At 46.7% G+C, this 13155-nt stretch overlaps 1 protein-coding gene across 2 annotated transcripts in view; it reads right to left on the reverse strand.

Moving 5' to 3' along the window:
• Positions 1-3876: 3876 nt before the first annotated feature.
• The window catches only part of Gad1 (glutamate decarboxylase 1), a 38340-nt gene continuing 29061 nt past the window's right edge, over positions 3877-13155 (reverse strand). For both annotated transcript variants that reach the window (XM_021639257.2, XM_021639258.2), the window contains exons 13-17: positions 11431-11509; positions 10202-10351; positions 7767-7874; positions 5952-6041; positions 3877-5295 (exon numbers count right to left, since the gene is read on the reverse strand). In XM_021639257.2, coding sequence (XP_021494932.1) covers positions 5122-5295; positions 5952-6041; positions 7767-7874; positions 10202-10351; positions 11431-11509 — 601 coding nt within the window. In that variant the 3' untranslated portion in view covers positions 3877-5121. The remainder of the gene's footprint in view (positions 5296-5951; positions 6042-7766; positions 7875-10201; positions 10352-11430; positions 11510-13155) is intronic.

Raw genomic sequence — 13155 nt, forward strand, 5'->3', positions numbered from 1 at the left:
GGCTGCGCAGTGAGGCATGCTGGACCCGTCATGTCAGCTTCACCAGTGAAGTTCAAGTGCAGCATGACCCAGCCATTTCCTTTCTAGATTAATCTAAGCAAACAAACAAACAAAAAACACCTTTGTACATGTGCTTCAGGAGGCAAGAATACTCAGAGCAACATCCGCACAAAGGCAAAAAACAAAACTGGGGAAACTCATGGTATTTATTTCCAAAAGCATGCTCAAGCCAACCGACCTATAGACTATGGTGCAAATAGCAGTGGGGTCATGAAAATGAGTTATCAGGGCCAGAAAGATGGCTCAGTAGTTGAGTACTTGCTGCTCTTTCAGAGGACCTGGGTTTGATTCACAGCACCCACGGGACCACTCCCAACCATGTGTACCTCCAGTCCCGATCTGGCTTCTGAGGGCACCAAGTCTATGCTGCACATGGTTCACAGACGTGCATGCCGGCAAAACACCCGTACACATAAATGAAAAAAAAATACAGTTAGTTAGCAGGAGCTGGAGAGATGGCTGGAGAGATGTGCTCAAGAGCACATAGGACTGCTGCAGGAAACCCGAGTTCTGTTCCCAGCATCCACATTGGGTGCCCACGACCACCTGTGACTCCAGCTCAAGCAATCCGACAGCTTTGGCCTCCCCTGACACCTGCAGACACAAGTACGGATAAATAAAAAGAGTAAAGCAAAGCTTAAAAGAGTTACACCGGTAAACCACAAACACAGGAGGCCTCCACAGAAAGCTGCATTTGCACAGCCATGAGCCAAGCAGGAGCCCAAACCGATTCCCTAGAGATTTTGTTTAATTAGTTCAACAGATCCTTATAAAGTTAAAAGTGTGCGCTCACCATATGATCTGGGAATCCTACACCTACGTAGGTAGCTGCTTACCCAGATGAAGCGAAATCTGTGTTCCCACCAACATTAGGCCTCAACTTCCTTTCCAACCTCCCGACCCTAGGTTGGTGAGGAGAGAAGGTGAGCGGGGAGAGAGGGCCCCTTTACTTTTCCTGGCTGTTTAGGGTCAGAGGGTCTTCCAGGGCTCTGCCAAACTTCATCGACAGCAGGCGCAGCAAGCAGTCTCCTCCAAGCCACTGCTCCCTAAAGCATTTCTGTCTGTCTGTCTGTCTGTCTGCCTGCTTGTTCCAAACTGCCACACTGTCTCGGGTCTCTGGTCTCTCTAAACTGCCACATGCCACATGCCAATACCAAATGCCAGCCACACCATTCAAATTTATATCCCTCGGTCCTAAACCATGGCCCTCTTAGTGCCATGAATGGCAGAACTGTTCCCAGCTGGCAAAAGACACACCCTGCACGAGACCATTAACAGGTGTGGATGAGCTATAGCCCAATTAAGATCCCACACTTGGGATCAAAACAAAAGCATATTTACACAACGGGACCGAATTTACAAAGAACCCAAAACTTCCACCACACTGATGTTTATGATAATTTAATTGCCCCAAACTGGAAACGGAGAGGTGAGAAACATTTACGCAGACAAAGTTGGGTGGGTCTCAAAGGCTGTAGGTAGAGCAAGAGGAGCACACTTGCAGGCTACATGCAGGAGCACACTTGCTGTGCTCCATGAATGCGGACTGGAAAGACAGAACTAAAGGGCCAGCAAATGCTCAGGCCAAGGGCACAAAGGGAACTTTCTGGGGTAGATTCTGATCATTCCATCACTGATGTGACAAGATGGGTTTGTCAAAATTCATAGACGATCATACAGTACACTCTAAAGAATGAATTTACCTTAATTTTAACATGTCCTTTAATTCTACCCCTAAAATGTCCCATTAAACAAACAAACAAACAAACAAACAAAATGCCCTTTGTGTCCAGGAGACCTAATGTTAGATGTCACTTTAACAGCTTGGTAAAATTATGCCCTTGGAAGCTGGAGAGATGACTCATTGGTTAAGGGTGAATACTGGTGTCTATCGTGTTTTCCCTTCAGAATGAGAATTAAGCCTCTTTCCTAGGGTCCTCCTTGTTGTTTAGCTTCTTTAGATCTGTAGATTTTAGTATGTTTATCCTACGTTATTTGGCTAATATCCACTTATAAGTGAACATATACCATGCGTGTCTTTCTGCTTCTCAGTTAGAAGAGAGGGAACAGGACGGTGGCCTACCACAGGTGTCCTCTAAGAGAGTCCATCCAGCAGGGGGTTAAAGCAGATGTAGAGACTTACAGCCAAACTCTGGATAGTGCACAGGGAGTCTTAGGGAGGAAGGGGGAGATAGAAGGACCTGGAGGAAACAGGAGCCCCATAAGGAGACCAACAAAGCCAAAAAAAAAGCTGGGCCCAGCGGTGACTGCAGAGACTGATGCATCAACCAAGGACCATGCATAGTGAGGACTTATAAACCCCTGCTCAGATGTAGCCCATAGACAGCTCAGTTTCCATGTGGGCCCCTTAGTAAGGGGAGAAGAGACAGTCTCTGACAGGAACTCAGTTGCCTGCTCCTTGATCACTTCTCCCTGGTGGGGCCACCTAGACAGCCCACAGAGGTCCTGATGGGACCTGATAAGCTAGGGTCAGACAGTAGGGGAGAAACACCTCCCCTATCAGTGGAGTATTCGAGGGGAGGTGGGGAAGAGGAAGGGAGGGTGGGACTGGGAGGTGATGAGGGAGGGGACTACAGCTGGGATACAAAGTGAATAAATTGTAAAAATAAATAAATAAATAAAAATGATGATAATAATAAAGAAAAAAGAGTAAATACTGTTTTTTATACTACTTGAGTTTTCAACATTCACACGGTGGGGCTGGGAGTCTTACAGTTATCTGCAACCTCAGTTCTAGAGCATTCTATGCCTTTGACTTCCTTTAGCACTTACTCTCTCATGTGTACAAACTTACACACACACACCCCTACACATGATTTAAAATTATTTAAAATCTTTTAAGAATTATTCCTTTGTTATTTTATCTATTTCTTCCCAGAGACCCAACCTCTTTGAGAAAATACAGCTAGAAAAATGAGCTGAAAGAGGTTCTCAAGAGAACACACCACCAGCCTCCATCACCTTTCTGCTGGGAGCTGGAAGCCTGAAATGATGGCAGGAGGAGGCAGCAGAGAGGAGTAACGCTGCATAAGACCTGGAAGACACTCTTATTTCCTGGAGCTGGACTGCTGAGTGCCACTACAAGGCACTTCTTATACCTGGGAAGCCAGAAAAGCTATGGGGAAGGCCTGAACTCAAATATAGATGCGGGAGAGAAAAATCACAGTAAGGATTCGAAAGAATAGCAAAAAAAAAAAATGAAGTATCTTTCTGGTCACTCCTTATGGCCCAGTTTGTTTGCTCGATCTCAGTGCTATGTCCCCTGTAGGTGCCGTTGACAAAGCCTTGTAGTCTGATGAATAAGGCACTGTTCAGAGCTTAACAGAGTAGTGCAGAGATCGGTCCTCTGTCCTGATGCCCCAGCACCTCAGCATCTTACTTAAGGGAATAAATTGGGACCATTGTACAAGCACTCCTAACAAGGAGCTGTGATTGTGTGACTGGCAGATGATCTCAGGTCCAAAGCAGGAGTCTGTCTGCCACACTCACCACTTCAGCCTTGGAGCCACAACTGTCCCTGAGGTGGAGGATGGAGGTATTTAGTTACTGATGAGGCATGCAACTCCAAGATGCAGCCAGGAAGGTGAGAAACAGGGCTTGCTTTTGTGTGTGTGTGGGGGGGCACAAAGAGGAACCCGCAACAGTTGGGTAAGGCTCAACTTTACCAGCAGACGGAGCATCACCTAAAACCAGCCAGCTGGGAAATGGATGGGTCATGGATGAGCCCAAGTAAAGGTTCCTGGAACTCTACGTATAAAACACAGACTAGAAGAAAAAAAGAAAAAGAGGTTCAAGTTCTTCACAGAGAATATTTTTTATTTTATTTAATATTTTCTTGCATACTCTAGAATGCACAGTGTGGGTTTCAGTTCTTCAAAAACACTTGTGGGACTGGTCAGTGTGTCGGAGGTCTTCGGAAACGTTGCCTTAGGTTTCAGCAAAGCGAGTCACAGAGATTGGTCATGTACTACTACAAAATTATGGGAGATCTAGTTATTATTCAACGGTCACTAGAAAAGCATAGAGAACACCTGACGTACAGCCAGACAGGCGAAGAGAGGAGGCTACGAAGCAGGATTTCCATGTACATGGCTCTATGTACAGGGTCAGGATTCTTTTCCAGACAGTACACGTATGTTTAAACCATATGTTAAGGGCACTCTAATAGAAATGCGATTCTCACTACTTTTCATCTTTTCTCTTTGGCTCACAAATGCACGAAAATACCATAAACAGTATTCAGAACTTACTTCATTGATATATAAATATGATACATTACAAATGGGAAGAAAATACAAGATGCCTCTTTAACATAGTATATATATATGTATTATAACATGAATATAATAAGCAGATATTTCACTGACGTACAATTAAATCATCATATGTACCTCCCCCTGCCCAAAGACAGACGACGCTAATTAATATACACAGTCTACACAAATTAATCTCTAAAGACACAGCAACAGCACAATAGTGACAAAGACTGTGCTACTGTTTCCCCTAGCGGGGTGCTAAGAGGGAGGGGGTGACGCCCATCATCTGCTGGTGGTTTCTGTCATCCTTCATGCCTTCAGGTGGGAACGGCTCTGGCAGGGAGGTAAGCTCCCACCAGCACCATTTCCCTGGGTCCCTAGGACACGGCAGTGAGGGCGTCATCTGCCCCGTGGCTGCTGGCGAGCTGTTTAGCCTCTCAGGAACTGCTGGAGGTGAGGCTGGTTCTCTGGGGACAGGCGACATGCTGTGGTCTAGGACTAAGCCACACTCGCTATACATACATGTATATACATGTACATAGAGAGAGGTATATATATATATATCTGTACATATATACTGTGTTTCTAATGTGCAATTTTTTTAAAAGAACATTATTTCCTGCTAACTCTAACGAACAAGCTTACGTGAGGTTGTGACAAATATTCTTCAAGAGGTTACAATTCCCTTCAATGAGATGGCCTAGGCGTGCCAGCTACCGACAGAGCTGTGTTCCAGGGTACCGGACAGGAAAGAGGTTGGTGATTCTGTTTCTCCAAGCGGGGATTACAGATCCTGGCCCAGCCTTTCTATCTCCTCGATAAGGAAATCGATGTCAGACTGGGTGGCGGCTGGATTGGAGATGACCATCCGGAAGAAGTTGGCCTTGTCGCCTTGAGGCTGGTAGCCAACCATGGTTGTGCCCGACTCCATCATCAGGGCTTTGATCTTGGGAGCCACCTAGAGATGGAGAACGTAAAGCCAAGCTCAGCACCAAGGCTGAAATGCTCTCTCTCCTTTAAACAGTTCAACACAATTTGCCCTTGACTATTTGTCAAAAACAACCAAAACCGTTTTGGCACCACGTGTTTTTCATAGCTAATATCTAAATTCACCCAATCACGAGTTTCTTTAGAAAGCACTGGGCAAGGTTCACTATAAGTTACATGACTGTGTATAGCCTAGAGTCCAGGAGACTGCCCGGCACACAGACCGAGTTTATCAAATATCCGTTCAATGGTGGCACGCCTACAGTGTTACAGAAACATGACAACAGCTATGAATGCATAAACTAGATGTGAAAATCAACAGGGAAGATGAGTCAGCGCTCACATAGGCTTGGACTTAGTAAGATATCACGGACAGAGGAGAATGTGGGATGTCCCAACAGAGCCTGCTTAATGAAGAGCTCCAGTCCAAGTGGGATGCCATCTTTTAGAGGTTCCCGTTTTATCTGAACCATAGCCAGGGGCAACACAGACCCCAGAAGTATAAATTAAGATGGCTTCCTAACAGCCCATTTCCCACAAGCCCACCCTGACACTTTGGGGCTTTTTATCCTTCCCCTTCCAGAATGGCAGCGGGGCCCTTGAGACAGACCTTGCGGCTCTGCTTACCCTGTGTAGCTTTTCCCGTCGCTCAGGGCTATCTGGAACCCCTCGGAGACTTTGTGGAATATACCAGAAACAGACGTTTGTGTGCTCAGGCTGCAGAAATTTCAAGAGACAACCAAACAAACAAAAACAAGACGATTAGAGCTTGACGGAGGGCCAGAGAGGTGTTTTTGGAGGACGTTTTGTTGTTTTCTCGGTCCAAAAGGAAGAGGTCTGAACGGTGCCTCTAAAGCAATGTGGCACATGAACACCCCAGGCAGGAAGCACTGCTTCCCCAGTCTTGCCTGTCAGGAGCACTGACTCCCCAAGCTCCAGAGAACTTTCTAGATCCCCAAACCTACCGCCTTTGGGCCTTGAAATGCTAAAAACAATGGCATGTGAGTCATTCAGAAAAGGCTGTTGCTTTGCGGTTGCTGGGCTCTCGCAGACGGAAGCTCATTTTGTGGACACGGTGTGTTGGTGGGTGAGAGAGGTTTGCGGTTTTCCTCCGCTGTGGCTAGCACTGTGCCTGCATCTAAGCCGTGGTTCTCAGCCTTCCTAACCCTGCGGCCCTTTTACAGTTCCCCATGTGGTAGTGACTCCCCCACCACCACCAAATTTATTTTGTTTCTACTTCATAACTGTAATGAATCGTCACGTAAATATCTGTGCTTTCTGGTGGTGTCAGGCAACACTTGTGAAAGGGTTGTTTGCTTCCCACAGGGGGTCACAACCCGAGGGTTGGGAATCTCTGTCCTAGGTGGCTGGAGACATCATAGTTGTCAGTTCAGTCTCCATGGAAACCGGTGTAAAAGAAAGCGTCACAGAGGAGGTGGGCACTCACTCGGTGACTCTCGGGTGGTATCTTGTGAAGGGTACTGCCTGGTAAATAGACACATACCAGCTAAGGGTGGAGCTTGCTTACAGGGGCCTATGAACAGGCTGCCTTACAAACAGGCTTTTTTTCTTTTTTAACTGAGACTGGCAGCAATTCCGTATTTCTTAATTCAACTGTGAACTCGACCAGGGCAAACACACTATTTGTTTTGGCCAATAATACATACCCCAGTGTCTGGCATATGGCTGCCACTCAGGAAACACTGGGCTGACAGGTCCTTTGCTGTGTGAAATGGGGGAAGCGTGTGAGCCTAGGTAGAGGCAGTTACCTGGCTGTCTTCATAATTAACCCATGCAGGGCAAACCCTCACTTAGAGCCAGTCTTGGAAGATGAGGATCTGGCTGAGCTCTAAGCCTCTTGAGCCTGGGAGATATTTCTCATGGATAGAGTCCAACTCAAGATAGAGCCAAGGACAATGAAGGGTTAGGACCTGCCACCGGAAGCACTCCAGGCCCAAGGGCTGGCTAAGGGCTAGATAGTCGAGGGTTCAGAGCCTTTAACTGTGCGCTGCTACGTCATAGAGGTTTCTATGATGGAGTGTGGGGGGGTTGCAAGAGATTCTTGTTTATAGACGGGCTTAATCTTAGCCCAAATCAAATGTATAATGAATCTGGGGCTTGCTGGCAGCGCTGGCCTGTACTTCTTTGTGTAAAAATAAACAAGAGTGCCCATCTCATTAGTGTGTGAACCTACTTTAGTCTTTAATAAACGGCAAAACTGTCTACCAGAGAACTGCTTTAGAATGACCATCTTTGCTCTTCATCCCCAATATGTCCATTTCATGTATAATATACAAATACCTTGGATGAAGGGGGCCGTGAGTGGGAAAAGTTTAAGTCCTGTTTTGGATGAGGTGAGGAGACATCGGTCATCTCAAGCCCCAGGAACTTCCCTCATGGTTTTTCTGGAAACACCATTTGTCCAGTCCACGGACAACCTACCTCACCATCGAAAACCATCTCAAATTCTTCTCTGGTTTTAATCTTGGCATAGAGGTATTCAGCCAGCTCCAGGCATTTGTTGATCTGGTTTTCAAATCCCACAGTGCCCTGTTCCAAAGAAGAAAATTGTGTTGGTTGATATCAAGTTGCATTTCCCTGTGACGGTCATTTGGGAAGGCTACTCTGGCCTTGTGTATGGGCCACATAAAGAAGTGTAGTCTTGGAGGTGGCTAGGAAGGACCAGCTAACCAAATGTGCACAGTTTCTTCAAAGGCCTGAATACTGGGCTGAGGCTAGTCTCTCTCTTTCTGAGTGTGTGTGTGACGGTCAGAGGACAACTAGTGGGAGTCAGGTTTTTCTTTTCACCATGTGGGTTCTAGGACTCAAACTCCACCTGCTGAGTCACCTTGCTGGCTCTATTAAGAAACTTCTAGAACAATTAAACATACCTGTTGATGGGATTAACAGGTAACGACTTTGAGCTTATTTCACATTTCATTTTTCTAGCAGTTTCATACTGGTCCACACTAGGTAAAGGGACTACTGACTAGTTCTCCGTCACCAATACTTTAAAAGATGCTATCATAGAATGCATCTTCCCCGGTCACATATCCTGGCCAAACCTGCCCAGTCCTCCCCAGCAGTTCACCTTCCACAGGACGGTGCTGCTCCCGTCCAGCAACAGGCCAGCAGGCAGGGGTAGAAGCCTTAGTGCTCAGCGCATGCCCAGAGACTGCACTAGCTCTAACTGTAGACAAACTGGCTGAGCACAGTTTTGAGAGCCAGCATGGCAGATTAGCAGAGCTGCAATCAGGTTGCTGATTGGGTTGTTGTTAATGAGCACAGATGCATGGGTTGGCCTGTGGATGGCTCATGACCCCAGGCAGGATCAGGAGCTGGCAACGCAGGAGCTTCTATAAGTGCTGGCCCTGGGGGAACTCTCCCTGGCAAAGGATTTCCACCCCCAGGGTCTTCCCTTCACAGCCCAGGGGTTCAGCCTCCTGGGGACAGTTCGAGAGGCCATTGTCAGACAAAATAAAGACGTAATTATGGAGACTGTCCATATGGTAATTACAGCAGTGCAAAATGATGGGGCTCTTTCTCCGATTGCGGCGAAGGCATTTATATGCCCAAAATGCCTGCAATTTCTTTGTGGGAGAAATCAAATCCAGACTCTCCAGTAAGGCAAGATGACTGGAGTCTTCTTGAGGGAAGCTGAATCATCTGCCAGCTTTCCCCATAGAAGAAATAGATACCAGGCTAGATATTGCTGGAGAGCCTTATTGTTCAGAGGAAAGTTAGTCCAAATCTTTACTGTGAAAATTATTAAAACGAACAAACAGTTAGTAAACAGAAACAGCAGGTGGGATTGCAAGGCTGTGAAATCCAAGTTGCCTTTAACATGGCTGTGTAGAGCTACTGAAGAAACACTCATGGGTAATCTCCCGTTCATATAGTGGAAATTCCACTAGCTTTATCATAGATACAGAAATGCAACCCAAGAGGACGACGCATGCAAAGCACAGTGTACTTCAGTCCCGTGTCGAGTTCTAATCCCTGCACCACCACACACACACAACGTTCCACAAACACACACAGAGAAAATATCATATATACATATACACAGCATCTCACACACACACACACACACACACACACACACACACACACACCACTACACACACCCATTTACACAGGGACCACACACAATGCACACACTATGGGACGGCCATTATTTAAACAGAACTTTAAACTTCAGTGTTTGTGTATATGTATACACATATGTACGCATACATAATCTACACGTATACATGTATTTTCCATGATGAGACGTCCCATAAAGGAATTCCGTATTCCTCTAGACTAGCATAGTAGTTTTATATCTTTTTCCACATCTGCACAAAACAATTTTAGAGTTCTTGAGAATTACTGCGAAGGACAGCAAGATGGCTCAGTGGGTGAAATGCTTGCTGCTTCGCCTTGTAGTCCGAGTTTGACCTGGGAACCCATGTGCTGGCACGAGGGAACTAACTTCTTCAAGTTTTCCTTTGACTTCCACATGCACACTGTGGCCCACACACACACACACACACACACACTCATAAACACACACATACACAAAAGAGATTGAAACTTTTTTTTTTTTTAATTTAAGAGCTAGTATGGAAGTCCTTATCTTGGCAAAATTTTTAGTAAAAAGAGAATTATAAGAACAAGAAATTTCCACGGTGATTCAAACTAGGGAAAATGAGCTGAAGAAGAAAGAATCGACGGATCCAGGGAGGAAGTTAGTCCATCCACAAAGAAAATACAGTTATCTCCATTATCTAGATACAGCTCCATGCTCAGTGACTTGTCTGCGACACATCGCCGCCTCTCCTTCACCTGTGCTAACCGGCGGGCGGTCCCTGCTTCTGCATTTCCCCCTTTCATACCTTTGCTTTCCACATCAGCCAGAACTTGAAGATGTCCACGTGGCGGCCACACTGGATCGCCTTGTCCCCGGTGTCATAGGAGACGTCATACTGCTTGTCAGGCTGGAAGAGGTAGCCTGCACACATCTGGTTGCATCCTTGGAGTATGCCCTGTCAGGGAGATCCAGATGCGAGCGACCGCACTCACCAGTCAGAGATGCGGACGGGCGCAAAGGACGGACTGGGGGCCCACGCCTCCTTCCTGCTGAGACCTTCCAGAGGTTCGGATGTCCCTTAAAGCTGCTCTTGGCAAAACCCCTGCCTGCCTGCCCCAAACCCCTGCCTTGCCTTCTGTCACTTGGGTTAGAAAATGTTCTCCCGTGTCGGATGCCTGCAATGAGGGCCTCGCTCTTCCTCGAAGGGACGTTTGGGCAGGGTTTGGAGTCAAAGCCTCAATGGGTGGGGAGGCTCGGGCTGTGAAGAACTTCCTGTCCCCCAGATGCCACCCCTGCACCCCAAGTCTTCCAGTCTGTGCGAGACCTCCTCTGACTCTGACGGAAGCAGTGGAGCCAGTGTGGGTTCTGACTCCCACGAGAGGAAGGCTGTATCGGGTCTCTCCTGCAGCGTCAATGGACCGCGTGTGTGAAGGGAAAAGAAATCTGTCTCCAACCTACTCACAGAAGCTTTTTTTAAATGACATTTTATTTTGCGTGTGCACGTGTGTGTGTTAGTTACTGCGTGCACTCATGTGTTCCATGGCATATATGTGGGGAGCAAAAGACTCTTGAGAGAGTTGGTTTTCTCCTTCTGCCATGTGGATCCCAGGGATAAACATCAGAGCCCATGCTTGGCAGCAAGCGCCTTTACTCACTGAGTTATCTTGTTGGCCCTCACAGAAGTGTCTGGCTAACGGTCCCTGCTGCCCTAAGCTGGCATCTGTACTTATAACCCCTCTAACTTTTCTTCAGCTCTTGAGACTACAAATATCTGAAAAGGACTCAAAGTATGCTGCAGTGAGCACACTTTGTTCTTACTGATTCATGGCTCAGCGCAGTCACTTCCAGGTCTGCGCAGCCATGAAGAAATGCTCAAAGAATTTCACTTAAGGGCCTATCACTGATAGGGTCCCAGGCACTGAACGAAGATGGAGCAAGGGGCAAGAGCCAAGAGGAAAACCAGTGTGAGCAGGGACAGTAGGGAAGGGCAGTCCGCGGGCTCACCCCAGGGCTACAAAACCAGGGAGTACGAACCTTTTCCTTGACCAGAATGGCTGAGCACTGAAGCAGCACACCCATCATTTTGTGAGGGTTCCAGGTGACTGAATTGGCCCTGGAAGACACATAGGAACCTCTGAGAAGATGGGTGGGAGGGAGAGAAGAGCCCGTCCTCTTGAGGAAGACCTCGCCCCACTCCACCAAAGTCATAGCTGCTTTCCTTGCCCAGTCTCCTAAATTGACCCCCAAAAGGAAATGCACGCTCCAGGCAGTCTCTCAAGGCACCGTGCTGCAGAATCGTACATAACTGCTGTTAACAATGGCTGCTGCTTAGTACGTATCCCACTGTTCTCAGAGCGTTAGGTGTATACGACCCGGAAGCAGAACTATGGGCTCAGGCTTTGCAGTTGGCCAAATCTGCATCTCAGTCCTGGCATTTTCTAGCTTGTGTACACTACAGAGCTCATTTGTGCTTCAGAGTTCATATCTATCTTATCAGAATAGAATAAAAGACAAAAACAAGTTCACAGGACATGTAGTCATAGGGCCTGTTATATGTAATTCTCACAACAGCACGAGGATGTAGGTATTCCTATTATTTCTGGTGTAAATGGAGAAACTGATGCCCAGCTAGGTTAGCCACACTATCCAAAGTCCCACAGCTGCGAGATGCCGGATCCAAGGTCTGAGTGCAGGATTCTCTTTACAGAGCCGGCCCTCCTAACCCGCACGCCAGACTGCCTCATTCTCAGCTATGCCCTCAGACTTCTTCCTGCCTCTCTGCTTTGATTTAAAGAAGGGCTAGTGAAGAGAGGCCTGCCTGCTGATGGCACGCCCAAATGCAGCCATCAGCTGCACTGCCATAGACTCTGACTCCCTAGCAGCAGTGATTGAGAAATGAGCATGATTTTTGCCAGTCTGAGCTGCCAGGCTCACTCAACAAGCCTGGTCTCCTAGCAACTGCATCACTCTGTCAGACACAATTAGATGACTAAGGAGCACACGAGCTAGGACATTACAGAAACAACTGAGTGTAACATATAATGATTCAAACTTGGGAAATTTCCCTCAGTGGGTTATGGACCCTTTTTTGATGGCCTGGGCTACATCTGGGCTCTGCATTCTAATGCCCGAGAAGGGTGTTTCCTCTGACATAACAACTGCCTCGAAATTACAGTCTGTGCTCTTCCAGCATTAAACTCTTGCTGTGGGTTTTTAGCTTCTTAGGTTTTGTGTGTGTGTGTGTTGTGTGTGTGTGTGTGTGTGTGTGTGTGTGTACCAAGTTTCAAGAAGTGGGCAGAGCTTAAAGAATGTTTCCCCTACACCCACAAAAAAGAACCTCATGAAAAAGACCTGAGAGGAATTCCAGGAAGGTTAACCAAGTGCTGACATCATAGAAAAGATGTCAATCCACTCAGAAGGCGTGAACTTAACCCATCTTGTCATTGATTATCTTTTTTAGGTGTATAGATTTCATTATGTTTATCATATCAAGTCATTAAAAATTATAGTTAGATCTCATACAATGTCTTTAAACATGGTTTTCTGAATGTCGTGAGGCATGAAGTAAATAAAAATGAGTCTGTGCTCCTGCAAGTGGAGGAAAATGGGGCACAATGTGGAAATGGCTCCTTTCAGAAAACATGCATGCTTTAATGTTAACAAAAGAGCAAGCCTAGTGTCAATTCTTTCACCTGTTCCTAGACCCAAGGATGGAAAATAAAAATGGTCTGAGTAATCTAAACTGGAGCTGGGCTGGCT

The sequence above is a fragment of the Meriones unguiculatus genome, chromosome 8 (assembly GCF_030254825.1).
Source record: "Meriones unguiculatus strain TT.TT164.6M chromosome 8, Bangor_MerUng_6.1, whole genome shotgun sequence".
Taxonomy (NCBI): domain Eukaryota; kingdom Metazoa; phylum Chordata; class Mammalia; order Rodentia; family Muridae; genus Meriones; species Meriones unguiculatus.